The sequence below is a fragment of the Oratosquilla oratoria genome, chromosome 19, assembly GCF_046742065.1.
Source record: "Oratosquilla oratoria isolate Oo_2021 chromosome 19, ASM4674206v1, whole genome shotgun sequence".
Taxonomy (NCBI): domain Eukaryota; kingdom Metazoa; phylum Arthropoda; class Malacostraca; order Stomatopoda; family Squillidae; genus Oratosquilla; species Oratosquilla oratoria.
This window is the reverse complement of record NC_134795.1, coordinates 40677912-40705581: the sequence shown is the minus strand read 5'-3', so window position 1 is coordinate 40705581 and position 27670 is coordinate 40677912. Positions and strand designations below refer to the sequence as shown.

The 27670-nt window shown below is 39.2% G+C and overlaps 1 protein-coding gene across 9 annotated transcripts in view; it reads right to left on the bottom strand.

The window, feature by feature from the left end:
- Window positions 1-27670, bottom strand: part of LOC143035849 (shootin-1-like) — an 841540-nt gene that overhangs the window by 135367 nt on the left and 678503 nt on the right. For all 9 annotated transcript variants that reach the window (XM_076202920.1, XM_076202921.1, XM_076202919.1 and 6 more), the window contains 2 exons: window positions 27424-27585; window positions 8778-8925 (listed from right to left, as the gene is read on the bottom strand). In XM_076202920.1, coding sequence (XP_076059035.1) covers window positions 8778-8925; window positions 27424-27585 — 310 coding nt within the window. The remainder of the gene's footprint in view (window positions 1-8777; window positions 8926-27423; window positions 27586-27670) is intronic.

Genomic DNA, 27670 nt, shown 5'->3' with positions numbered 1-27670 from the left:
CACATGGAAAGAATGAGTGAAGAAAGACTAGTAAAGGAGGTATGGAAGGCAGATGTGGAGGGAGTGAACATGAGGGGACGTCCTAGGATGAGGTGGATGGATGGGGTGAAGGGGGCTTTGGGGAAGAGGGTAATGTCTGTTGAGGAAGGACGGGAGAGGACAGAAGATAGGGGTGAATGGAGAATGGTTGTATATGGAAGATGTTGTGATGCATGAGGTGGAATGGACGGGGGGATGGGGGGTGAGGTAGTGTGTGTGAGCAAAATTTTGACGCAGCCCGAAGGGATTTCTCCCCGTCCTCTCCTTTATATGGGGGGAGGGAAAGGGGGGGGTCGCCGATTTAATGAAGCAGCCTTGCTGTGGATGTGCTGTGTCTTGGGACACTGCTTCTGACCCATGGCAGTGGACAGGGTGCAGGGATGACCCATCATCTAGGAGGTGCTAAGATGGGAGGGAGGGTGGAGGGGTGTGGAGTGTTTTCAGGGATGGAATGGGTGGGAATGATTTTGTGCCTTTTCCTTTTTGGCTACCTCCCTTGTAAGGGGGAAAAAGCCTTGGTATATGTATGAAGTAGTGAATAAGTTTACCCTAGACTTTTTACAGGTTTCAGTTTGGAGTTCACTTTGAGGTGTTTCGTTTACGAATACCGAGCTAAAATAATTGTTTAAAATATTACACATTCCTTCATTTGAATATTCAAGTTGACCATCAGCAGATAATAGTGGACCAATATGATTCCTAACAACCTTTTTATCTCTAATGTAACTATAGAATTCTTTGGGATTCCCTTTGGATTTATCAGCGATGTTCATTTCGTATTGTCGTTTTCTTTCTTTTATTGTCTTTTTTAAATCTCTCTGTATTGATACATAACTTTCATAGTCATTAGATGCACCCGAGCACTTATATTTCTTATAAGCCTGTCTCTTTTTAGCAATACTTTTTTCAGTTTCTTTGTTGAGCCACTTTGGGCAAGCCTGATTTGGGGGACGTCTGTCCTTAAAAGGAATGTAAGTATGAATCATCTTAGTGAGCGTATTTTGAAATATTTCCCATATTTGATCTACAGGTCTTTCGCTTAATTTTGCCTCCCAATCTGTAAGCTGAAGCTCCTGATGTAGTCCTATGAACTGAGCTTTACTGAAATTGGGTATTTTTGAAACACAAGTATCTATTCTAAAAAATTTTAAGAGTTTAAACTAAGTTGTGATTGCTATTTGCAACAGTTTCACCAACTTCTACATCAGTTACCATGCTTTTGTAGCTAGTGATCAATAGATCAAGTAAGTTTCCATATCTTGTGGGCTCTTTTACATGCTGAATTAAGTAATTGTCACCAAGAAAATCAATCAAGGGACTACCTATATGGCCATGTTCAAGGGTCATCCAATCAATGTCAGTAAAATTGAAATCACCCATTATCAATAAATCCCGGTTGCAGAAACTAGACAGTTCTTGAAATAACAGTTTGTCGTCTGCTAACGATAATGTCTTTGGCCTATATATTACACCTATATTTTTTTTTTTTCCATTTGTTTGGGTTAACTCAACCCACAAACTATCATATGCATCCTGTTTCACTTTCTCTAAAACACAAGCACGAACATTGTTTTTAACATACAACAGAACACACACACTTTTCTTGTGGTTTCTATCCTGATGAAAGTGTTTAAATCCCGCAATATCAAATTCAGCTTCGAACTCTGTACCATTTAACCATTATCTCGGTTATTCCTATTATATTGAGATTTTCGCTTTTGACATACATCTGTATTTCTTGAAATTTGTTCCTAATACTACGAGCATTAAAGTACATGATTTTTTCTTTTTGACACATTTTGAGTTTCAATATCATGTCTTACATTATCATTTTGTTTTTTATTTATACCTTGCTCTAAATTATTATTTGGTCCTTCATTGACATTCAATGCCTCATTAACATAACATTTCTCCCATCAAAATTAACATTACCCCCATCATGGACATCTGGTCGATCATGGTCATCCGATCTCTTTTGTACACTTTGTCCCCCTACGTCACCGTGATTCACACTGGCCTCCCGTCGTTCATTGACATTCTGTCCGGCATCCCTTCCTAAAATTATATTTTGTCCTCCAGTGACATTTTTTCCTCCACTATAACTACATCCCATTGTGATCTTTTGTCTTCCACTGTCATTACATCCCATAGTGATATTTTAGCCTTCATTGACATTCTGTCCGGTATCCCTTCCTAAAATTATATTTTGTCCTCCACTGACATTATATCCTATTGTGATATTTTCTCCTCCAGTATCATTACATCCTATCGTGATATTTTGTCCTCCACTATCATTACATCCTATCATGATCTTTTGTCCTCCACTGTCATTACATCCCATCGTGACATTTTGTCCTTTGACATTACATCTTAATGTAACATTTCGTCCTCTACTGACATTATATTCTAAAATTATATTTTGTCCTCTACTGGTATATTGTTCTACATTAATGCTATACTCTTCACTGTTTTCCCAAGTACACTCTATTTCCCCTTCTCTTTGGGCTTCTACCCTAAAAGAGGAACTAGTTCATTACAAACTCCCACAATGAGGTTTGTAAGAACATCTTTGCCTCTGCGGGTAAGGTGGATCCCATAAGAAACGTAAAGGTCATGGCACCTAGAAAAGAGATACCAAGGATCAAGAAAGTGGTATCCCAATTGTGTGCACAACTGCGATATCCTATCATTAATCCCTATGGCTCTACTGTTCCAACACAAGCCTGCATAGATCCTCAGGAGGATCCCACAGACTACGTGATGGCTCCCACGTTACTTCATCTCCTGAAGGAGGACCCTGTAATTCCGAACAAGCACAGAATAGGCCTGGCCACAGAATCAAACTGCCCTAGATGCAACCACCACACAAATGACACTACAGCACACACCTTGAATGACCTCTAGACAAGGCTTGGTTATTGCTGGTTATCTGGGAACTGGATCTCTTGAAAAGAGACCTACCTAAAGCAAAAGATTGAGTGAATGACCCCCTCCTAACAATCTTGCTGAAACTCTTTTCCTCATCTTTGTGGATTCCCCCTACTAAAAGAAGAAGAAAAAAAATGCCATGACCTAGTGCCTTCTATATATTTTCCTAATTGTAATATAAAAAAAATTGTGTGACTTTTGAGTAGTCACACTTTATTTTCTTTTTATTTGTAGCCTACGGGCTCCTTTCAAAGTAACCTATCAACACCATGTGAGGACAGAACATTTGTTAGTACAATGTTTCACTTGTTACAGCTTTTTCAAGTACATAGTCATAACACACATGACTGAGATTAAGTAAGAGGAATGGTGGGAGGTAGGAAGGGAGGTAGAGAGGATGGGGAGAGGGTCACTGAATACTAGGAAAGGTGAACTAAATGTCTGGGAACAAGAAAGATTAAGGATAAGATGGAACAATTGACTGGGTGTAGGACTTTAGCTCACAACTGAGGAACAAAAGGAAGAAAAAATAAGGATGAGCAATTGTCTACTAAGGAGGGACAACAATCTTGAGAGGAGAAAGGGAGTTTGGAGGGTGACTAGGGATAGCTTAGAATTTTGTTGGCAATGGGTATTAAAGGAATCAGGTGGGGTGAGATATTGAACATGTCCCTAATTTGTTCAACTGTATTGGTTCCTTGTATGATGGCTGCTTCCAAATGTTTTCTACAGGTCTTGTTGGGCTCATGTACCAGAAATGATAGGCTTCTTCCTTAGGGCACTCAGAATATACAGTAAAGAATGCCTAGAGGAAGAGTGTTGGTATATCAGGTAGACTTTTTGAAATAAAAAGTTCCAGATTTCCTTTTAAAGGCAGAAAACAGGCCATTAAGATTCTAGAAAGCTGTAGGCAGCAGGGTGGGACAGCCAAACAACTTGTGTTACCAACCAGCGACTTCACCACCAACCTGACTCAAATTTGAAAAACTACCAATCTGGAAGTAGTGTTATATTCAACATATGCAACACCTTCGATGAATTGTGTGCACACACATGCACACATAAAGAGGACCCTACAAACTATAGACCAGTCTCTCTAACAAGTACAATAGCAAAAATCTGTGAAAGAATTATCAAAAGTAGATGGGTAAAGTATTTAGAAAAAAACAACGTACTAAATCCAAGGCAGTTTGGATTCAGATTTAATATGCTTCTATTCAAGGCTAATAGATATAATACAAGAAAGAGATGGATGGGCTGATTGTGCATTTCTAGACCTAAAAAAAGCTTTTGACAAAGTACCACATAAGAAGTTACTTAAGAAATTAGAAACTGAAGGAGGAATACAGGCCAAACTGCTTAAATGGATGGAAGACTTTTTGCAAGAAATATGAGAGTAGTGATAAGAGACAAACACTCTAACTGGGATGAAGTAATAAGTGGTGTTCCCCAAGGAACAGTTTTGGCCCCAATAATGTTTGCTATATATATTAATGATATGGATAAAGAAATTAAAAGTTACATGAGCTTCTTTGCAGATGATGCAAAACTGTTAAAAAAAAAGTGAACATGGAAGAAGATTGTGAGTCACTACAGAGTGATCTCAATAAAGTACAGTACAACCACTCCTCGTTTAACAATGACAATTGGGACCAGCACGCCGTCGTTAACCGAATTGGTCGTTAAGCAAAAGTGTATACATATATGTACATGTACTGTATGTACAATGTCCAGCAATACATGTATCTTTATTTTCGTGTATTTTCCCTCTTTTATACAGTACATTAAAGCTTTATTTACTGTTTATTTACGGTGGTTAGGTTCCTGAAATTACCGTATATGACCAAATCCGCGTATGCTGACATTCCATATTGAATACCGGGGTATTTTTTTTAGTTTCGACCATGGGTGCAATATAGCAATAGAAAATTAATTATTAATTTTGTAAATTAAAATGTATCAACGTAATATGCAATTTTGTGGGCGGAAATGAAAGTAAAAAATACCATGCTACAAGAAAATATGCTAATGAACGAAGTCGGTAGCATAGGCTCGGGACGCTATCTTATCGTCTGCCACCGTCTCTCACGACGACGACAACGAGGACGAGTGTATACATATACGTACATGTACTGTATGTACAATGTCCAGCAATACATGTATCTTTATTTTCGTGTATTTTTCCTCTTTTATACAGTACATTAAAACTATTTACTGTTTATTTATGGTGGTTAGGTTCCTGAAATTACCGTATATGACCAAATCCGCGTATGATGACTTTCCATATTGAATACCGGGGTATTTTTTTTGTTTTGACCATGGGCGCAATATAGCAATAGAAAATTAATAATTAATTTTGTAAATTAAAATGTATCAACGTGATATGCAATTTTGTGGGCGGAAATGAAAGTAAAAAATACCATGCTACAAGAAAATATGCTAATGAACAAAGTCGGTAACATAGGATCGGGACGCCATCTTGTCTGCCAACGTCTCTTACGACGACGACAATGAGGACGAGCCGGATGACATTTAATTTGCAGGTAATGATTTATCAAACACAGGTTAGGTTAGTTTAGTTTAGGTTAGACGAATTTATCATCCTTTCATTTCTTCGACATCGGCATCTATCATAACAAACACGGTGTACCATTTGTCCGACATGACTTCGTTACTTACGAAATTTGTTTTAGCACCTTTTTTTTACGCTCACAAAATTGCATATTACGTTGATACATTATAATTTACAAAATTAATAATTAATTTTCTATTGTTTGGTCGAAACTAAAATTTTACCACTACTGGCATATACTGTACCCCAGGTAGTTTTTTCAACTTGCAGGATGGTAATGTAGACCTAAGCTTCAGAACACTTTACCTCACAGGTAATATCCACCGTACAAGTTCATTTATAACATCATACAAATTTGCCTCAGCCAACTTAATTATCGTACACGACGTCGTAACTTCAGGAGATTTACGTTAAACGATGTCATAAAGCCCATCGTTACTCTGAGTTGTTGTTAACCGAGTAGGTTGTTAAACGAGGAGTACCTGTATGGGAATGGAGTAAGAAGTGGGAGATGGAGTTCAATACCAAAAAGTGTAGTATAATGGAATTTGGAAAAAGCAAAAAAAGAATAGAAGGATCATACAAATTGGGAGAAGAAGGAATAAAAAAAAAGTAAAAAATGAGAAGGACATGGGAGTCATTATTATGAATAATATGTCACCTGAGAAACATATAAATAAGATTTTTGGAGAAACTTATAATTTAATATGAACAATCAAAGTGGCATTTACATACCTGGATGAAGAAATGGTGAAGAAAATATTAATCACTTTGATAAGACCAAGATTGGAATATGCATCAACGATGTGGTCACCAAATACAAAAAAATGTATAACAAAACTTGAAAGAATACAAAGAGCAATTACAAAATTGGCACCAACACTCTCAAAACTATCATATGAAGAGAGACTAACAAAACTTGAACTACAGACACTAGAGCAGAGAAGAGAGAGAGGAGATTTGATAACTACAGAATCATGAAAGGCATAGAAATTATTAATAGAGAGGATCTAATAAAATGGGATGAAAGAAATACAAGAGGACATGGAAAGAAAATCAAGAAAGACAGCTATAGAAGAGATCTGAAAAAGAATAGCTTTCCTCACAGAGTAATAGACATTTGGAACAAGTTAGATGAGAAAGTGGTATGTGCAAAAACAATAATTGAATTTAAAAATAGTTTAGATAGAGTGAGATATAAAGACGGGACACCACGAGCATAGCTCCCCTTCCCACAAAATACAACTAGGTAAATATGCTACAAGATTTGGTTTTGACGAAAGCTACGAATCTCCCTAGGGACTTCTGGACCAAGCTAACTGACCTTTCTTGACTACACCCTTTTGATAACAAAAGATTCTCTCAGTGTCTCAAGTCAAGAACTCACTAGACAAAAGGCCAGCTGTGTCTCTCAGTTCAGCCAGCTGCAACCGATAGACCAATGCTTCGACCAAAGTGACCCAACTTCTTAATACAGACGCTCCTCAACTTACATTTTAGTTACGTTCCGAACGGCCGAACGTAAGTTGAAAATGAACGTAAGTTGTTACTGTACTATACATCCGTAAATTCTATTACCGTATCTTATAAAACACCCCTAAATCATTAATTATACACAACATTGTAAAATAATAACATTAATTTCAAATAAATTAAATTCAAGCAACATAAATTGAGATGGTGGAGGAGGAGGAGGAGGAGGAGCATGAGGCAAGGCATGTTCAGTTTGTCATTTGTGCAATGTAAACAATGGACGCAGCATCATGCGCAAGTATCGTTTGAACTACGGAGAGCGCGCTAAACTAAAAAATTCACTCAAATTTATTTTTTACAATTTTTTTTTACAGTCAGTTCAAACGTAAAATCGAAAAAATGTAAAACGAATGAACGTAAGTAGAGGAGCGTCTGTACTCCTCATGTGGCAACAACATCCTTTTCACAAATTGGCAACCTTTTTACATGTTAATATATGTGTGGTAATCCTCCAAGCTTTCCTGAGGGCTTGCCATGTATGTAGTAGTTAGAACAGAATAGTTCCTCAACTGAAACATTAAAGCCAAGAACTCAGCCTGAGTTTCCTTCACCACCAATTCAAATGTAGAGAACACACATTCTACAGTAGTGTGCTAGCAGTTGAACAATAAAAGACATCAGAAGGACAAGAATAAACATTGGCAAAATGGCATACAATAAAACTGGTGTTTATTGGATTCCATGCTTGAGATGTGAAAAATCCTATATTGGGGAAACATTATGTGATCAAAAAACCTGGATCCGAGAACAGTGATATGATGTCACCACCAATGCATGTGTTGCACACAGGAACAGCAGCAACCACCTGATGGACTGAGAGAATGCAGAACTTCTGGTATATGAGCTCGACAAGATCCATAGAAAATGTTTGGAAGCAGCCATCATACAAGGAACCAACACAACTGAACAAAATAAGGGGATGTTCAATATCTCATCCCACCTAATTCTTTTAATACCCATAGCCAACAAAATTGTAAGCTATCCCTTGTTACCCTCCAAACTCCCATTTTCCTCTCAAGATTGTTGTCCAATCTCAGTAGACAACTGCTCAGTCTTCTTATTTTTTCTTCCTTTTGTTCCTTGGTTGTGAGCTAATGTCCCACACCTAGTCAATTGTTCCATATTATTCTTAACCTTTCCTGTTCACAGACATTTGGTCCACCTTCTCCTTAACCTTTCCTAGTATTCAATGACCCCTCTCTCCCTCTCTACCTCCCTTCCTCTTTCCCACCCTCCCTTCTGTTCCCCCATTCCATTTTTTTTTAATCTCAGTCATGTGTATTACAACTATGTACTTGAAAAAGCTGTAACAAGTGAAACATCATACTAATAAAGGCTCTGTCCTCACATGGTCTTGATAGGTAACTTCAAAAGGAGCCGTAAGCTACAAGTAAAAAGGAAATAAAGTGTGACTACTCAGGATAGGATAATTTACATGAACTATCAATAGTTAATATAAATAGGAAAACTATGTGCTTGAAAAAGTTGTAACAAGCAAAACATCATACTAATAAAGGCTCCGTCCTCACATGATGCTTATTTCGACAGACTTGTCGGTAACTGCCACTTTCATACAACCTATCAACAGACACTGGGTTGACCCCATAGATTATTAGTTGAGATCTGATGCCCAATCTGGGCACCCAGAGCTACACTCCAAATAGGAATGAGGAGAAATTAAACCTTTGTCCTTGAAGACTCTTACCTTCAAGCTGGATCTTCTCTGCATCTATTTGTGCTTGGTTTGCCTTGCCTTGCCACATCACCACCTCTTCCTCTAGAATGCCAATTTTTGTATTCAACATTTCAATTTCCAATTCCAGATCCTTGGATTGAAGAGCTGCAATTTCTTTCTGAAATAAGGCATATTTTCATTATAAATTGAAAAAAGGAATTTGGAATATAACAGAATATTACTGTTGAAAACCATAACCACATAACTGAGAAATATGTAAACAACAAAGAAATCAGTAGTTAAAACTTTTCTTAACACTTTACTATAGTGATATCCCTTAAGTTATTGAAAATTAGCTGACATTAGCTAGGATGAGAAATCTGGACTAATCACCATAGGGGTCTCCATTTTACAGTCTTCATTCCAGAATTTTTTTTATTTTGGTTACTCTGCATTGTCTGCCTGCTAAGAAGCCTGTAAACTATTTCTTATCATTCTTGTGGAAGTCTCTATGATTTTTTTTGTAGTATATGTCTAGGAACTATCATATGTCTTGCTTATATCTATTACTACCATGACTATTCTTTCTGGTGGTGCTTTTTTTATAAAGTCCACTACCACTTGTGTTTGTGAGAAGTGTGCTGGTGGTGACTTTGAAACCATGTTGGTTTGAGGAGGAGGATAGACAAGTAATATTGCTACCTATAATCTTTCCATCAGCTTGGATGTGGTAGGCAATGAGGCAGGTTTAGGCTATTGAGACAAGAGAGATTAGCTAGTCCTTTACTGGGTAAACTGGAGCTACTTTACATGCAGCTTAAGGCCTCTATTTATACTGCAGGTAGATGAGCAACCCACTGTGAATAAGTATGTTGGGTTAGGTCAGATCAGCCAGTAATGATGACAGTGGTGACAGCCAAAGGAGGATGCGGGAAATGGTGAGGTTAAATTGCCTTGGCTTCAGAGGGCATCCCGCTTGTGAGAATTGGATGGCGTTGAGGCTGCCTGGTTTCAGGTGGTTGATGGAGACTCGGTTTTGGTTGCCGGAGATAGATATGGAAAGTTTTGTCTTTCCATTCAAGGATGAGGTGGGGACCAGTGTAGGATCAAATGGTCCTGAGAAAGACATGCGTAGTGGTGTGGAGATCTTTTGGGAGGTACAGTCAACTCCCCGTTAATGCAAGGGTTACATTCCTGGAGATGTCGAGTTAATGGAAATCATGTTAACGGAACATAATTTCTCCATAAGAAATAATGATAATAGTGGGGGTTATGTTCCTGGACTATAGATAACTGCAAAGAGCAACCCAAACTATTCTATCGATATGTGAGTGGTAAACTTAAAAACAAGCAAGAAATGGTGAAGCTACGCCAAGGAAATATAGAATACACATTAGATTTAGAAATGGCCGAAATCATGAAAAATCACTTTAATTCTGTCTTCACTAGTGAAATGTTACATGAGCTTCTTTGTTGATGATGCCAAACTGTTAATGAAAGTAAAAACTGAAGAGGATTGCGAATCACTGCAGGAAGACCTGAAGTATGGAACTGGTGTCAGAAATGGGAGGTGGACTTCAATATTAACAAGTATAGCATAATGGAGTTTGGAAAAAGCAAAAATAGAAAATCAGGACAATATAAAATTGGAACCAAGGAGGTAAAGAAGGAGAGATCAGAAAAAGATTTGGGTGTGATTATCTCAAACAACTTGTCCTATGACAGATAAACAAAATTGTTGGAGAATCCTACAACTTGCTATGATCAATAAAAGTGGCATTTACATATTTGGACGAAGAAATTATAAAAAAATATTGGTCACACTGATAAGGCCTAGACTAGAATATGCTGCGACATTGTGGTCATCCAGTACCAAAAAGAATATAAAGAAAATAGAAAGAATCCAGAGAGCAGCCACAAAAATGGGACCTGCACTTCCAAACTTGTCATATGAGGAGAGATTGGCTAAACTAGATTTACTGACTCTGGAGCAAAGAAGAGAGGGGTAACCTACTGACCATCTACAGAATCATGAAGGGCACAGAAATACTTGATAGAGAGGACTTGTTAAACTGGGACAGGAGAAGCACATGAGGACATGGAAAGAAAATAAAAAAAACATAACTACAGAAGAGATCTAAAGAAAAACAGTTTTCCACATAGAGTGGTAGACACTTGGAACAAACTGGACAAGGAAATAGTGTGCGCAAAAACCATTCATGAGTTTAAAAGCAAACTTGACACTGCGAGATACAAAGGCGGGACACCACGAGTGTAGCTCCCCTTCCCACAAAATATAACTAGACAAATATATAATAGGGTTTGGAAAAAGTAAAAACAGATTATCAAAAAATTATAAAATTGGTGAAGAAGTAATCAAAAAAGTGAACTTGGAAAGAGACCTTGGAGCAATAATCAGCAAAGACATGACGCTGGATAAACATATCAACAAAATAGTCAGAGAAACATTCAACCTATTAAGATCAATGAAAGTGGCATTTGACTATTTGGATGAAGAAATTATTAAAAAAATATTAGCTACAATAATAAGACCAAAACTGGAATATGCAGTGACATTATGGACACCCAGTACTAAAAAGAATATATGGAAATTAGAAAGAATACAGAGCAACGACAAAGTTAGCACCAGCTCTTTCCAAATTTACATACAAAGATTATCCAAATTGGAACTACCAACACTGGAGCAGAGAAGAGAAAGAGGTGATCTACTGACTATCTATAGAATTATGAAAGGAATGGAAATCCTTGATAGGAATGATTTACTAAAAAATGACAATGGAAAAACAAGAGGTCATGAAAAGAAACTCAAAAAGGATAACTATAGATGAGATCTGAAAAAAAACAGCTTCCCACACAGAATGCTGGATATCTGGAATAACTTAGATAAAGAAACAGTGTGTGCAAACACTATTCAAGATTTTAAGAAAAAACTTGATGCTGAAAGATACAAAGATGGGTCACCACGAGCATAGCTCCCTTCCCGTATAATACAACTAGGTAAAATAAAGAAATTAGAAAGAATACAAAGAGCAATGACAAAGATGGCACCAACACTCTCCAAATTGACATACAAACAAAGATTTTCAAAATTGGAACTAACAACTCTGGAACAAAGAAGAGAAAGTGGAGATCTACTATTTATAGAATCATGAAAGGAATGGAAATCCTAGATAGAGATGATTTGTTAAAATGGGACAACAGACAAACAAGAGATGTTTAGGGACAAATGCTGCAAGATTTTGAAGCCACACAGGGTCCATATTCTTTGAAATATCCTTGATGGCTACCTCTAACTTGGGGACTGATGAAGTGTCGCACTCTCATAACTTATCTTTCATGAGTGCCCAGAGGTTCTCAACTGGGTTTAAATCAGGCAAATTACCAGGCCAATCTTTTATATACTACACATCACAGAATGCAAACCATTCTTTAATGAGTTTAGCAGTGTGGCATGGTGTACCATCCTGCTTGAAGACATCTGTTTTGTACTGAATAAAAGTCCTCCAAATGATCATTAAGTAGCTAAAAATATCAGTCTGGATTCAGAGTTACATATTTTGGTAGTATCACTAATGATCCCACACCATTAGTGAATCAGGATGTTTTACACTACCAAGTGTGAATTTTGGGTCCAAAGGATCACTGCCAGGATGATGGAAGTGGCAAAAAAATTGAAGGTGGAAAAGCACAGGAAGTGTTTTGCTTGGGATCCAAGATTTTAAATACAGTGATGGCTAGCTGTGGTGGTTCACAAGGCACCATGGCTTGGGGAACCAAGCCATCACAGGCAAGCTGCCGAGTGCTGATACTAGTACTGTGGATCCTTTTATTGCAAAATTGTAGAAGTTGATGGGGGAAGGAAGGGCTACCTGAGTTTCAGGCATACAATGCTGATGAGATTGAGCTATTCTGGCATGCTCTGCCTAGAAATACCCAGACCTTCAAGGAAATTTCTAGCACTCCTGGACACAAAATGATGAAGGAGCAGCTATCAATTCTGGCATGTGGAAATGTAGACAGACAGCTCACATTGTCTCAGACCTGTGATTGTTGGCAAGAGCAAAAAGCCTTGCACCATCAAGGACATCATGAACAGGCTGCCAGTGGAGTATGATGGGGCTCCCTCAGCCTGGTTCAGCGAGGTCATTGTTTAAGAATGGTTTCACCAGCATTTTGACTCAGCTGTAAGGAACCACCAAGCTAAATATGAAATAAAATCTGATGAAATGAAGGCACTCCTAATTCTCAATAATGCCCCAGCACACCCATCACCATCCAGACTGTAGTAAGGATGGCTTCATAAAGACATTGTTCCTCACTCCCAACACAACCTTGATGATCCAGCCCATGGATCAAAACATCATTGAGAGTGCCAAAAGGCACTACAGGAACATGTTCCTCGAGCAGTGCCTTGTTGTGGTTGAGGATGGGATGGATGAGCCAGGCTATATTGACTGCAGAGCCAAGAAAACAAAAGAAAATTTCAAGGCTTACACAGTGAAAGATGCAATATTCAACTGGGCTGAGGCTTGGAAGAAGGTGCCCCTGTCAATTGGTGCAAGTTAATAAAGACCCCTAAAACTCCAGCAGCAGGCAAAGATGATTTTGTGAGGTTTGAAACTTCAAGGATGGTGGACATGATATATCAAGCTGGACAGGGAAAAATTGAGCAGGAGGAGCTGGTGGACTGGGTGTGGGAGGACTTTAATGTACCTGGTTACCACTACATGACTGACAAGGAGATAGCTGACAGTTTGCAGAATGAACCAGAGGAGGAGGAAGATGAAGAAGAGCCAATAGGTGTGCAGTGGGGTCCATCTCTGCCAGCTGGGCTAGAAGCAATTTCAACCTATCTCAGACTCACTGATAATGTTGGAGAGCCCTTGGCTGAACACTATGGAAGAAGCAATGCACACAGTTTGAGGAGTTAGATGCATCCACCTCTTCAGTGTTATCCATCTCTTCATTGCAAACCTCTTCAGCCAGTCTCCATATTGTGTTGGATACACCTTCAAGGGATGGAAATTCTCAATAGAGATGACTTATTAAAGTGGGACAGAAGAGAAACAAAAGGACACGAAAAGAAACTAAAGAAAGACAGTTGCAGAAGAGACCTGAAAAAAAAAATAACTTCCCACACAGAGTGATTGATGTTTGGAACAAACTGAATGGAGAAACAGTGAATGCCAGAACTATACACAATTTTAAGAATAAACTGGATGTGGAGAGATACAAAAACGGGTCACTATTAGCATAGCAGGGAGTACAGAGAACTTAGTAACAACAATTCCCGTCGCTACACCCAAGGTTCCAGAAGTTATTTTTTATGACAGAGCATAGAAGTAGCATACATAAATACAGGTGAATGTAATTTAAAATTACAATTATTTTCTGTAGTTTGTATTTTAAGTTTGGATGCTAAAAAGTGTTTTAGTGATTTTATGTATGTAGCAAGATAAATTGGATCCTCAGATACTTCAACAAGGGATTCCCCCCAATCAAGGGATTATTGAATGTGTGTATTTACCTAGTTGTATTTACCTAGTTATATTTTGTGGGAAGGGGAGCTATGCTCGTGGTGTCCCGCCTTTGTATCTCACAGTGTCTAGTTTACTCTTAAACTTATGAATGGTTTTTACACACACTATTTTTTGGTCTAGTTTGTTCCAAGTGTCCACCACTATATGTGGAAAACTGTTTTTCTTCAGATCTCTTCTGTAGCTATGTTTTTTTATTTTCTTTCCATGTCCTCTTGTGTTTCTCTTGTCCTAGTTTAACAAGTCTTCTCTATCGAGTATTTCTGTGCCCTTCATGATTCTGTAGATGGTCAGTAGGTCACCTCTCTCTCTTCTTTGCTCCAGAGTTGGTAACTCCAGTTTCACCATTCTCTCCTCATATGACAAGTTTGCAAGTGTAGGGGCCATTTTTGTGGCTGCTCTATGGATTCTTTCTATTTTCTTTATATTCTTTTTGGTACTGGGTGACCACACTGTTGCAGCATATTCTAGTCTAGGCCTTATCAGTGTGACCAATATTTTTTTAATCATTTCTTCATCCAAATATGTAAATATCACTTTTATTGATCTTAGTAAGTTGTAGGATTCTCTGACAATTTTGTTTCTCTGTTTATCATAGGACAAGTTGTTTGAGATAATTACACCCATATCTTTTTCTGACCTCTCTTTCTTTACCTCCTTGGTTCCAATTTTGTATTATCCTGATACTCTATTTTTACTTTTTCCATATATATATATATATATATATATATATATATATATATATATATATATATATAAATATATATATATATATTATATATATATATATATATACTGTATATATATATACAATATATATATGTATATATATAATATATATGTATATATTATATATATATATATATACTGTATATATAATATATATATATATATATAGTGTATATATATATATATATATATATATATATATATATATATATACTAGACCACCTGTGACCCATTGGGTGAAATAAAATTTTAAATGATACATTGTTAATGAAATGGTCAATAAAATCTTTATTAAGACAATGCTCTATTCAGTAGGCGAAGGCAGTGACTTGATTAGTTATAAGAAGTGAAATGCAGAAGATTGTGACGTCCTGTCATCATTGTTTGGAACACTACGCATCATATAATTTATACAGTTCATAATATTTTAATAATCTCATTATGCCTCATAGATGCTAACTCAGGAGTTGGTTATACTTTTAAATACTAAATATGAAAATTTCATAAGTATATATATATATGTATGTTGGGTCAAATAAAATTTTAAATGATACATTGTTAAAAGAAGTGAAATGCAGAAGATTGTGACGTCATGTCATCATTGCTTGGAACACTACGCATCATATGATGTGACGCCATGTCTCTTCTTCTGATTGGCTGGTCCTCAGTCGTGACATCATATCTCTTCTTCTGCTTGGCTGGTCCTCAGTCGTAATGTCATATCTCTTCTTCTGATTGGCTGGGTGAAGGTTTCAAGCAAGATAACAAACAAGATTATCAGAATTTTATAAGTCACTGGTTGGTTATTGTTATGATTACTTTGTTTTCCAGTGAAGCCAAAGTAGGCTTCCACTTTAATTAAAATCTGAGTTGATTACCCATCGGCTTTTATTATAATGGTGATGGGTGAACACTTAAAAAGAAGCTTGGAGGATTTTGCAAGCAATATTGAGGTTTGGCCAGAATTTTTGTACCTATAGAAGAGGAATTTGCCAAGAAGACAACTTTGTATGGATCGCTGGCAAGTTGAAAAACTTATATTTACCTAGTTGTATTTTGTGGGAAGGTGAGCTATGCTCGTGGTGTCCCGCCTTTGTATCTCGCAGTGTCTAGTTTGCTCTTAAACTCATGAATGGTCTTTGCATACACTATTTCATTGTCCAGTTTGTTCCACTCTATGTGAAAATGGTTTTCTTTAGATCTCTTCTGTAGCTATGTTTTTTTATTTTCTTTCCATGTCCTCTTGTGCTTCTCTTGTCCCAGTTTAACAAGTCCTCTCTATCGAGTATTTCTGTTCCCTTCATGATTCTGTAGATGGTCAGTAGGTCACCTCTCTCTTCTTTGCTCCAAAGGTGGTAACTCCAGTTTAGCCATTCTCTCCTCATATGACAAGTTTGGAAATGCAGGTACCATTTTTGTTGCTGCTCTCTGGATTCTTTCTACATACATACATATACCAAGGCTTTTACCCCCTTACAAGGGAGGTAGCCAAAAAGAAAAAGGCATAAAATCATTCCCACCGATTCCATCCCTAAATACACTCCACTCTTAGCACCTCCTGGATGACAGGTCATCCCTGCACCTTGTCTACTGCCCTGGGTCAGAGGCAGTGTTGCAAGTCACAGCATATCCACAGCAAGGCTGCTTCCTTAAATCAGCGACCCCCCCTCTCCGTCCCCCCCATGCATAAAAGGAGAAGACGGGGAGAAATCCCTTCGGGCTGCGTCAAATTTTGCTCACACATACTCCCTCTCCCCCCCATCCCCCCACCCATTTCACCTCATGCATCACAACATCATCCATATACAACCATTCTCCATTCACCCCTATCTTCTATCCTCTCCCATCTTTCCTCAACAGACATTCCCCTCTTCCCCAAAGCCCCCTTCACCCCATCCATCCATCTCATCCTAGGACGTCCCCTCATGTTCACTCCCTCCACATCTGCCTTCCATACCTCCTTTACTAGTCTTTCTTCACTCATTCTTTCCATGTGTCCAAACCATCCTAATACTCTTTCATCAACCCTATCTCCCAAATCCTTTTTCACCCCTGTTCTCCTCCTCACCTCCTCATTTCTCACTCTATCTAGCCTAGTAACCCCTATCATACTTCTCAGACATCTCATCTCAAACACATTCAAACTCCTTCTCTCTTCCTCTCTTATGTTCCATGTTCCTGCTCCATACAGTGCTGTTGGCACAATCACTCCTTCATAGTCTCCTCTTAGCATCCATTCCCAAATGTCTATTCCTTAATACACTTTTTAATCCACCAAGGCATTTACTCGCTTCTCTCAATCTACATTCTACCTCCACCCCCACTCCACCTTTTCCTGCCACATTTGCACCCAAGAATCTAAAAATATCCACTTCCTCCAGTTGCTCTCCCTTAATGCTCACTTTCAGTCTGCTGCCACTTTCACACCTTGTACATCTCATCACCTTACTTTTACCCACATTTATCTTCAGCTTTCTTCTATCACACACTCTCCCAAACTCTGTCACCAACTTCCTCAATCCCTCCTCCGATTCTGCCACAAGTGCAGTGTCATCTGCAAACAACAGCTGGCTCACCTCCCACTTTTCTCCATTTTCTTTAACCTTCTCCAATCCCTGACCCACCACCCCATCCATGTACAAGTTGAACAGCCAGGGCAACATAATGCATCCCTGACAAAGTCCCACCTTTACCTCGAACCACTCACTCTCTCCATTTCTTATCCTGACATATGCTCTACTACTCTCGTAAAAACTCTTGACAGCTCCTAGAAGCTTTCCTCCTATCCCATATATCCGCAAAACCTCCCATAGTGCCTTCCTGTCTACCCTGTCATAAGCCTTTTCCAGATCCATAAAAGCCCAAAACAAAATCCTTCCCCTTTCCTATTGCTTCCTCACATATCTGTCTTACTACAAAGATCTGATCTACACAACCTCTACCTGTCCTAAATCCACACTGTTCCTCACCAATTACTCCCTCTGTTCCTCTCCTAATCCTCTCAATCAAGATCCTCCCATAAGCCTTCCCAACTACACTTAACAAGCTAATCCCTCTGAAACTACTACACTCACACTTGTCCCCTTTTCCCTTGTAAAGTGGAACTATACATGCACTCCTCCAGTCCTTCGGCACACTACCCTCTCTCCAGCAAACATTAAATAACCTCACCAGCTAGTCCACCATCACTGTACCTCCTTTTTTTAGACATTCTGCATGGCATCCATCCAGACCAGGTTCCTTACCTGCTTTCATCATCTTAACAACTGCCTTCACGGTCAACTTGAATATTCAAATGAAGGAATGTGTAATATCTTAAACAATTATTTTAGCTCGGTATTCGTAAACAAAACACCTCAAAGTGAACTCCAAACTGAAACCTGTGAAAAGTCTAGGGTAAACTTATTCACTATGGTAAATATAACAATAGAAAAAATGAAAAGGTGAATAGATAAACTCAAAGTTAATAAAACACCAGGGCCTGACGGTTGGCATCCAAGAACCTTAAAGAAAATGAAAAATGAGATTGTTGTTCCATTAGAAATTATTTTCAAGAAATCCATCATATCCGGAGATGTCCCAAAAGAATGGAAGCTAGCTAACGTTACTCCCATATTAAAAAAAAGGTGACAAAAAGAAGCCAAATAACTATAGGCCTATAAGTTTGACTTCAGTCGTAGGAAAAATAATGGAAACTATCATCAGAGATGCTATCGAACATCATTTAGAAAGTAACCATTTGATAAATGATAGCCAGCATGGTTTCAGACGGAAACGTTCTTGTGTGACTAACTTACTCGAATTCTCCAACACAGTTATCTCGAATTATGACAAAAGAAACAATATAGATTTAATATATCTAGACTTTGCAAAAGCTTTTGATACTGTCCCACACAAAAGACTACTTACTAAATTAGCTTTACACGGAATAAATGGTAGCCTATTAAGTTGGACTAGTAATTTGTTGAATAGTCGAAAACAGAGAGCTGTTTTAAATGGAAAAACTTCTAGATGGAAAAATGTTACAAGTGGAGTTCCTCAGAGTTCCTTTCTTGGGCCACTTCTATTCATAGTATATATAAATGATATAGACCATGGACTAAAATCTACTGTTGCCAAATTTGCTGATGATACAAAACTGTGTGGAATGGCAAATGATCACTTAAACCAATTAGATATTCAAGAAGATTTAGAAGAATTAAAACAATGGTCTGAAAAGGGGCTAATGAAATTTAACACAAGTAAATGCAAGGTAATGCACATACATAAAAATAACTAAGTATGATTACAAGCTATTTGGAAATTCTTTAACAAAAGTGGATAGTGAAAAAGATCTTGGCGTAATTATCAGTAACGACCTCAAATCATCCAAGCAGTGTATTTCAGCCTCTGAGAAAGCAAATAAGATTCTAGGACTGATTGTGTGATCTTTTGATTTCAAAAGTCCAACACTCATTAACAAGCTGTATAAATCATTAGTTTGTCCACATTTGGAATATGCTGTTTCCGTATGGTCACCGAATCTCATTAAAGACATTGACAGACTGGAAAAAGTACAACGGCGAGCCACAAAACTGATTCCAAATATCAAAAATATATCATACGAAAATTGACTACAAATTCCCTAAAAAAAATGTAGACTCAGAGATGACTTGATAATACAGGTCTTTAAAATTCTAAAGGGAATTGACATCAAAAGTGACCAAATTTTCACATTGAATGAGAATCAGACAAGAAACAATGGTCTCAAACTGTCCGGAAATAGATTCAATTTGGAAGTAGGTAGAAACAACTTTGCCAACCGTGTAGTTAATGAATGGAATAAACTTCCTGCACAGGTAGTGCAATGTAATTCAGTTCGAAGCTTTATGAATCATTTAGATAAACACCTAAGCAAGATGCTGTAATGATTATAATTTATTTTATATTGGTTTTTGTTTTGTTATCATTTGTCTGTTTGATTTTCATTTATTATTAGTTATATATCAATTTATTATTATTCACTATTTACCTGTTTGTTTATTATTTAACTATACCTATGCATTTATTTTTGTATTTTATTTGTTATTTACATTATTTTGTTTTTTTATTTATTACTTTATTATTGTTATGATTTTTTTTGCATCTAACCTAGATATGGACCAAAATGTCTCCTGTCGGCATGCTCCGCCTTTGTAATCTACACCATCAACTCTCCACTATGATTCTTTCCTGGAACTCCACATTTCCCAACCACTCCATTAATTGGTTCATTTCCTACCCTAGCATTAAGGTCTCCCAGTACTATTACATTGACATTTCTCCCTAATCCCTCTATGCACTCATTTAAATCTATCCAAAAAGCCTCCCTTTCTTCTACACTCCTCTCACTAGCAGGCCCATATGCACTTACAAAGACCCACATCTCCTTTCCCAGTTTCACCTTCATCCACATTATCCTTGAGGGAACCTCCTTCTACTCCACTACACATTTACCTATCTCTTCAGTTACTAGTATAGCCACCCCTTCTCTCCCTCTCCCTTTCTTCACTCCTGATAACCTCCCACTTACACTCCCAAACTTACACTCGCCCTTCCCTCTCAACTTAGTTTCACTCAAAGCCAACACATCTTTCTTCTCACAAACATACTACCTATCTCTTCCCTTCTACTCTCATCTGTACCACATCCACACACATTAAAAGACCCAAACCTTAGGGTGCTGGTTGGAAAATTCCTAGACCCTCTTATGCCTTTACTTTTTTTTTAGGAATGTCCCCTGTGGGGCTACAGGGCAGGGGAAAAAAAAATACTTTTTTTTTTTCCAGAGCCATTTTTTTTTTTTTTTTTTTTTCACCAGAGCCATTTTTTTTAATTACCAGAGCCATTTTTTTGCAGGTTCAATTTCCTTCAAACTATTGGAAGGCTAACTCATTACTCATGTCGGAGCGAGTTTGCATGTGTACAGTGTACACATGCGGTGATGTGGTATTGGGTATGGTGCATTGTACATGTAGTCAGAGTGTTGATTGGGCAGCTAGCTGCATGCAACCAATGAACTTCCCTGCATATAGGTACCATGCAATTCGCAACTAGCGACATTATGTAACACAATAGTCGTGTAGAGTCTAGTCAACATGTACTAGTATACGCACGCATGCAGCTGATACGAAGCTAGGCTAGGTAAGCCATTGAACTCTAGCAGCTATACCGCGTACATATATGTACGTACATCAACACATTAAAGTTGATTGATGCGTTGCGTTTATGATATCAATTGATAATGCAGTGATTGATCACGGTTAAGTTGTGTTTGCTCTGATCCTTTCATTAATGGAGATGGGATTCAAGGATTGCCAAATGATGGATAATGCATGAAAAATGTTGAATCTTGCCGCGGGAGCAATTTTTTTGTGGGGGATCACTCCCGCTATTGGATTTGCAAGAGCAACATTGTAACTTTCCCGAGCGAAATCGTTCGTCGCTCCCGTGTACTTTTTTCACTGCTACAGGGAGAAGGATGCCTGGTCCCAATCCCCGTCCCTTTTTTCTCGCCTCTTACAATCCAAGTGGATATACTTGGTGGCAGTATTCTTTATATTCTTTTTGGTACTGGGTGACCACAATGTCACCACATATTCTAGTCTAGGCCTTATCAATGTGACCAATACTTTTTTAATTTCTTCATCCAAATATGTAAATGCCACTTTTATTGATCTTAGCAAGTTGTAGGATTCTCCAACAATTTTGTTTATCTGTTTGTCATAGGACAAGTCATTTGAGATAATTACACCCAAATATTTTTCTGATCTCTCCTTCTTTACCTCCTTGGTTCCAATTTTATTTTGTCCTGATATTCTATTTTTACTTTTTCCAAACTCCATTATGCTGCACTTTGAAGTCCACTTCCCATTTCTGACTCCAGTTCCATACTTTATTCAGGTCTTCCTGCAGTGATTCCCAGTCCTTTTCAGTTTTTACTTTCCTTAACAGTTTGACGTCATCTACAAAGAAGCTCATGTAAAATTTCACACCATCCATGTCATTCACATAAATAACAAACATTATTGGAGCCAATACAAAGCCTTGCGGTACTGAAAGAGTGATTGTGCTGACAGCACTGTCTGGGGCAGAAACATGGAACATAAGAGAGGAAGAGAGGAGTTTGAATGTGTTTGAGATGAGGTGTCTGAGAAGTATGATAGGGGTTAGTAGGCTGGATAGAGTGAAAAATAAGGAGGTGAGGAGGAGAACGGGTAAGGAAAGGGGGTTGGGAGATTGGGTGGATGAAAGAGTATTGGGACAGTTTGGACACATGGAAAGAATGAGTGAAGAAAGACTAGTAAAAGGTGTGGAAGGCAGAGATGGAAGGAGTGAACATGAGGGGGTGACCTAGGATGAGATGGATGGATGGGGTAAAAGGGGCTTTGGGGAAGAGGGGAATGTCTGTTGAGGAAGGATGGGAGAGGACAGAAGACAGGGGTGAGTGGAGAATGGTTGTATATGGATGATGCTGTGATGCAGAGGGTTGTGGGGTGAGGAAGTATATGTGAGAAAAATTTGATAAGGCTGAAGGGATTTCTCCCCGTCTTCTCCTTCCCTGTCTGGGGTATTGGCTGCTTGTTATTGTGGCAAAGTAGCATGCAGTTGATACTTTAGAGTCTATATGGGGCGCCCCTATGGACCAGAGCCACACATAATTTTGTCTATGATAGAGGAAAACTCTTCATAGAGAAATGATAACACTTTTATACTACGACTGTCCCTCCGTTATGCTGTCTCCCAACCCCTTGCTGCTGTCCTGTACCATTTCTCTGAGTATTCATTTTCTGCTGTGGGGAAATTCCCTGTGGTGGGGGAAAAGAATACTGCCACCAAGTATTTCCACTTGGATTGTAAGAGGCGAGAAGAAAGGGACGGGGAGTGGGACTAGGCATTCTTCTCCTTGTAGCCCCACAGGGGACATTCCTAAACGAAAAAGTAAAGGCATAAGAGGGTCTGGGAGTTTTCCGACCAGCACCCTAAGGTTTCGGTCTTTTAATGTGTGTGGATGTGGTACAGATGTGAGTAGAAGGGAAGAGATAGGTAGTATGTTTGTGAGAAGAAAGATGGATGTGTTGGCTTTGAGTGAAACTAAGTTGAAAGGGAAGGATGAGTGTAAGTTTGGGAGTGTAAGTGGGAGGTTATCAGGAGTGAAGAGAGGGTGAGGGAGGGAAGGGGTGGCTATTCTAGTAAGTGAAGAGATAGGTAAACGTGTAGTGGAGTGGAAGGAGGTTTCCTCAAGGATAATGTGGATGAAGGTGAAACTGGGAAAGGAGATGTGGGTCTTTGTAAGTGCATATGGGGTTGGCAGTGAGAGGAGTGTAGAAGAAAGGGAGGCTTTTTGGATAGATTTAAATGAGTGCATAGAGGATTTAGGGAGAAATGTCAATGTAATAGTACTGGGAGACCTTAATGCTAGGGTAGGAAATGGTCCTATTAATGGAGTGGTTGGGAAATGTGGAGTTCCAGGAAAGAATCATAGTGGAGAGTTGATGGTGGAAATGTGTCTAGAGAGTTGATGGCAAATACAGTGTTTCAGAAGAAAGTCAAGCATAAGTACACATGGGTGAGGGTGGTGGATGGAAGGGTGGTAGATAGAGCGTTGATGGATTATGTAGTGGTAAATAGGACTATGATAGGAAGAGTTAAGGATGTACATGTGCAAAGGGGAGAGGGTGGGAGAATATCAGATCATTTTTTGGTGGAAGGTAAGTTGAGAGTGGAGAATAGATGGAGAAAGAGGAAAGGGACAAAAGGTAGGGAGGTGCTTAGAGTGAACTCTTTAAATGAAAATGAAAAGGAGAAGGAGTAAAAGAAAAAGCTGAAGGAGGAGTAGGAGGGAGTGAAGGATAAAGTAGAGGTAGGTGTGGAGGAGGAATGGGGATGGTTCAAGGAGGGAGTCATAAAGTGTGCAAGGATGATGTGTGGAACAAGAAGGACAGGAGGAAATAGAAGGAAGGGTAGTGAATGGTGGGATGAGGAAAAAAAGAAGGTTGTAGAAGAGAAGAAGCGAGCTTTCACAGATTGGTTACAAAATAGGACGAGGGAGTCATATGAGAGGTACAAAGAAAAGAAAAGAGAAGTAAAGCAAAAGGTAAAGGAGGCAAAGAGGAGAGCAGATGTGAAGTTGGGTAAGAGTATGACAGAAAATTTTGAAAGTAATAAAAAGATGTTTTGGAAAGAAATTAAGAGAGGAAGAGGAGGCGAATCAAGTAGAGAAGAAAAGGTAAAAGGTGCAGATGGAGAGATGATTATGGAAGAGAAGGCAGTAAGGGGAAGATGGGCAGTGTATTTTAGGGAGTTGCTAAATGTGAAGGAAGATAAGGAGAGAAAGATAGTTGCAGCGGGAAATGCTAAGAAAATGAGAGTGATGAGTGAGGAAAATGGAGGAGAAATAAGGAAGGATGAAGTGAAGGCAGTTGTTAAGATGATGAAAGCAGGTAAGGCACCTGGTCTGGATGGATGCCATGCAGAATGTCTAAAAAAAGGAGGTACAGTGATGGTGGACTGGCTGGTGAGGTTATTTAATGTTTGTTGGAGAGAGGGTAGAGTGCCAGAGGACTGGAGGAGTGCCTGTATAGTTCCACTTTACTAGGGAAAAGGGGACAAGTGTGAATGTAATAGTTTCAGAGGGATTAGCTTGTTAAGTGTAGTTGGGAAGGCTTATGGGAGGATCTTGATTGAGAGGATTAGGAGAGGAACAGAGGGAGTAATTGGTGAGGAACAGTGTGGATTTAGGACAGGTAGAGCATGTGTAGATCAGATTTTTGTGGTAAGACAAATATGTGAGAAAGCTATAGGAAAGGGGAAGGATGTTTTTTGGGTTTTTATGGATCTGGAAAAGGCTTATGATAGGGTAGACAGAAAGGCACTGTGGGAGGTTATGCAGATATATGGGATAGGAGGAAAGCTTCTAGGAGCTGTCAAGAGTTTTTATGAGAGTAGTAGAGCCTGTGTCAGGATTGGAAATAGAGAGAGTGAGTGGTTCGAGGTAAAGGTGGGACTTCGTCAAGGATGCGTTATGTCGCCCTGGCTGTTCAACTTATACATGGATGGGGTAGTGTGGGAGGTAAATGCAATGGTAGTGGGTCAGGGATTGGAGATGGTTAAAGAAAATGGAGAAAAGTGGGAGGTGAGCCAGCTGTTGTTTGCGGACGACACTGCACTTGTGGCAGGATCGGAGGAGGGACTGAGGAAGGTGGTGACAGAGTTTAGGAGAGTATGTGATAGAAGAAAGCTAAAGATAAATGTGGGTAAAAGTAAGGTGATGAGATGTACAAGGTGTGAAAGTGGCAGTAGACTGGAAGTGAGCATTAAGGGAGAGCGACTGGAGGAAGTGGATAGTTTTAGATACTTGGGTGCAAATGTGGCAGGAAAAGGTGGAGTGAAGGTGGAGGTAGAATGTAGATTGAGAGAAGTGAGTAAATGCCTTGGTGGATTGAAGAGTGTAATGAGGAATAGACATATGGGAATGGATGCTAAGAGGAGATTGTATGAAGGAATGATTGTGCCAACAGCACTGTATGGGGCAGAAACATGGAACATAAGAGAGGAAGAGAGAAGGAGTTTGAATGTGTTTGAGATGAGGTGTCTGAGAAGTATGATGGGGGTTACTAGGCTGGATAGAGTGAGAAATGAGGAGGTGAGGAGAAGAACGGGGGTGGAAATGGAGTTGGGAGATAGGGTTGATGAAAGAGCATTAGGATGGTTTGGACACATGGAAAGAATGAGTGAAGAAAGACTAGTAAAAGAGGTATGGAAGGCAGATGTGGAGGGAGTGAACATGAGGGGACGTCCTAGGATGAGGTGGATGGATGGGGTGAAGGGGGTTTTGGGGAAGAGGGGAATGTCTGTTGAGGAAGGACGGGAGAGGACAGAAGACAGGGGTGAATGGAGAATGGTTGTATATGGATGATGTTGTGATGCAGGAGGTGGAATGGGCGGGGGGATGGGGGGTGAGGTAGTATGTGTGAGCAAAATTTGACACAGCCCGAAGGGATTTCTCCCCGTCTTCTCCTTTTATGCATGGGGGGGGGACAGAGAGGGGGGGGGTCGCCGATTTAATTAAGCGGCCTTGCTGTGGATGTGCTGTGTCTTGCGACACTGCTTCTGATCCAGGGCAGTGGACAAGGTGCAGGGATGACCCATCATCCAGGAGGTGCTAAGATAAGAGGGAGGGTGGAGGGGGTGTGGAGTGTATTCATGGATGGAATGGGTGGGAATGATTTTATGCTTTTTCCTTTTTGGCTACCTCCCTTGTAAGGGGGAAAAAGCCTTGGTATATGTATGTATGTTCTCCTTCTCTGCATGAGGGGATGGAGAGTGTGGGTTGCCAATTTAATGAAGCAGCCTTGCTGTGGATGTGCTGTGTCTTATGACACTGCTTTTGCCCCAGGGCATTAGACAATATGCAGGGATGACCCATCATCCAGGAAGTGCCAAGATAAGAGGGAGGGAAGAGGGTGGAAGGGAGTGGAGTGTGGTAGGGATGGAGTGGGTGGGAGTGGTTTTTATGCCTTTGTTTTTTGGTTACCTCCCTTGTAAGGGGGAAAAAAGCCTTTGGTATATGTATGTATATATGTATATTACTATAATCTATTTTTGTATAACAATCAAACCTATGTACATACATAAATAACCCTATATTTGCACATGTTAACCTATTCATCAACATCCGCATGAGTGTGTTTACTGTGGTGTAATGAGCTTTACCAATAAAATCATCTTAACCCCTTCCATACGGTGCCGCACACGTAGGCGTCATGGGGAGCGAGTGTATTCGCGAGGCTGCCATATCGGCGTCTTGATTATATTTATTGTAGTCGCCCCTCCATAATGACATTCTTTCTAATTCTTTTGTAATCGCATTTTCTATGGTTATCAAAATTCACGGGTGAAGAGAGAACGATCGATGTAAGCGGTGACTATATTTTATGATGCGAGTATTATTACGACACGTCGTACGGCTGGCATTGGCTGCTGCCACCGAGATCTAAGTCCATGACGCCTACGTGTGCGGCACCGTATGGAAGGGGTTAACAGATGTTTCCAAGACATCAACCTTTGTCTCATTCATCTCTAGAACACCCAATAGGAAGACTAACCTACATATATAACTTATGCCTACTGCCCAATGGTTCACAAGATTAATATTTTCTTTGAATTTGGCATTGAAAAACATTGTGTATGCCTAAGAACACTAACATATCCAATAATCTACATGCTAGATGAATAGCTTAAGTGAGTTTTGACAAAGGTAAAACAGTCAATCAATGGTAGCCATGTTTTGCTTTTGGGTTTTAATCATTTTACCTAAGAAGTATGTCAGTAGAATGTACCATTTTCTCTAAACTACAGGTAACTATTACCTTATGTTGTTCAATGACACATTGATTTTGATCTCGCTCGGCATGCAGTTGTGTGGTGAGTTCATGAATCTCTTCTAGAGCCTTGTGTAGCCTGTCGTCTTGCATTGCCTCACCAAGCAATACAGCACTCTGGCGTGCTAGGGCTGCATGTTCCCTTCGTGACTGATGTAAGAATGAGAAAATGTGTTAGCCGCTTCTTATGCAGTAAATGTTAAACTACAGTGGGAAAGCAAAGGCACTTTTTGCA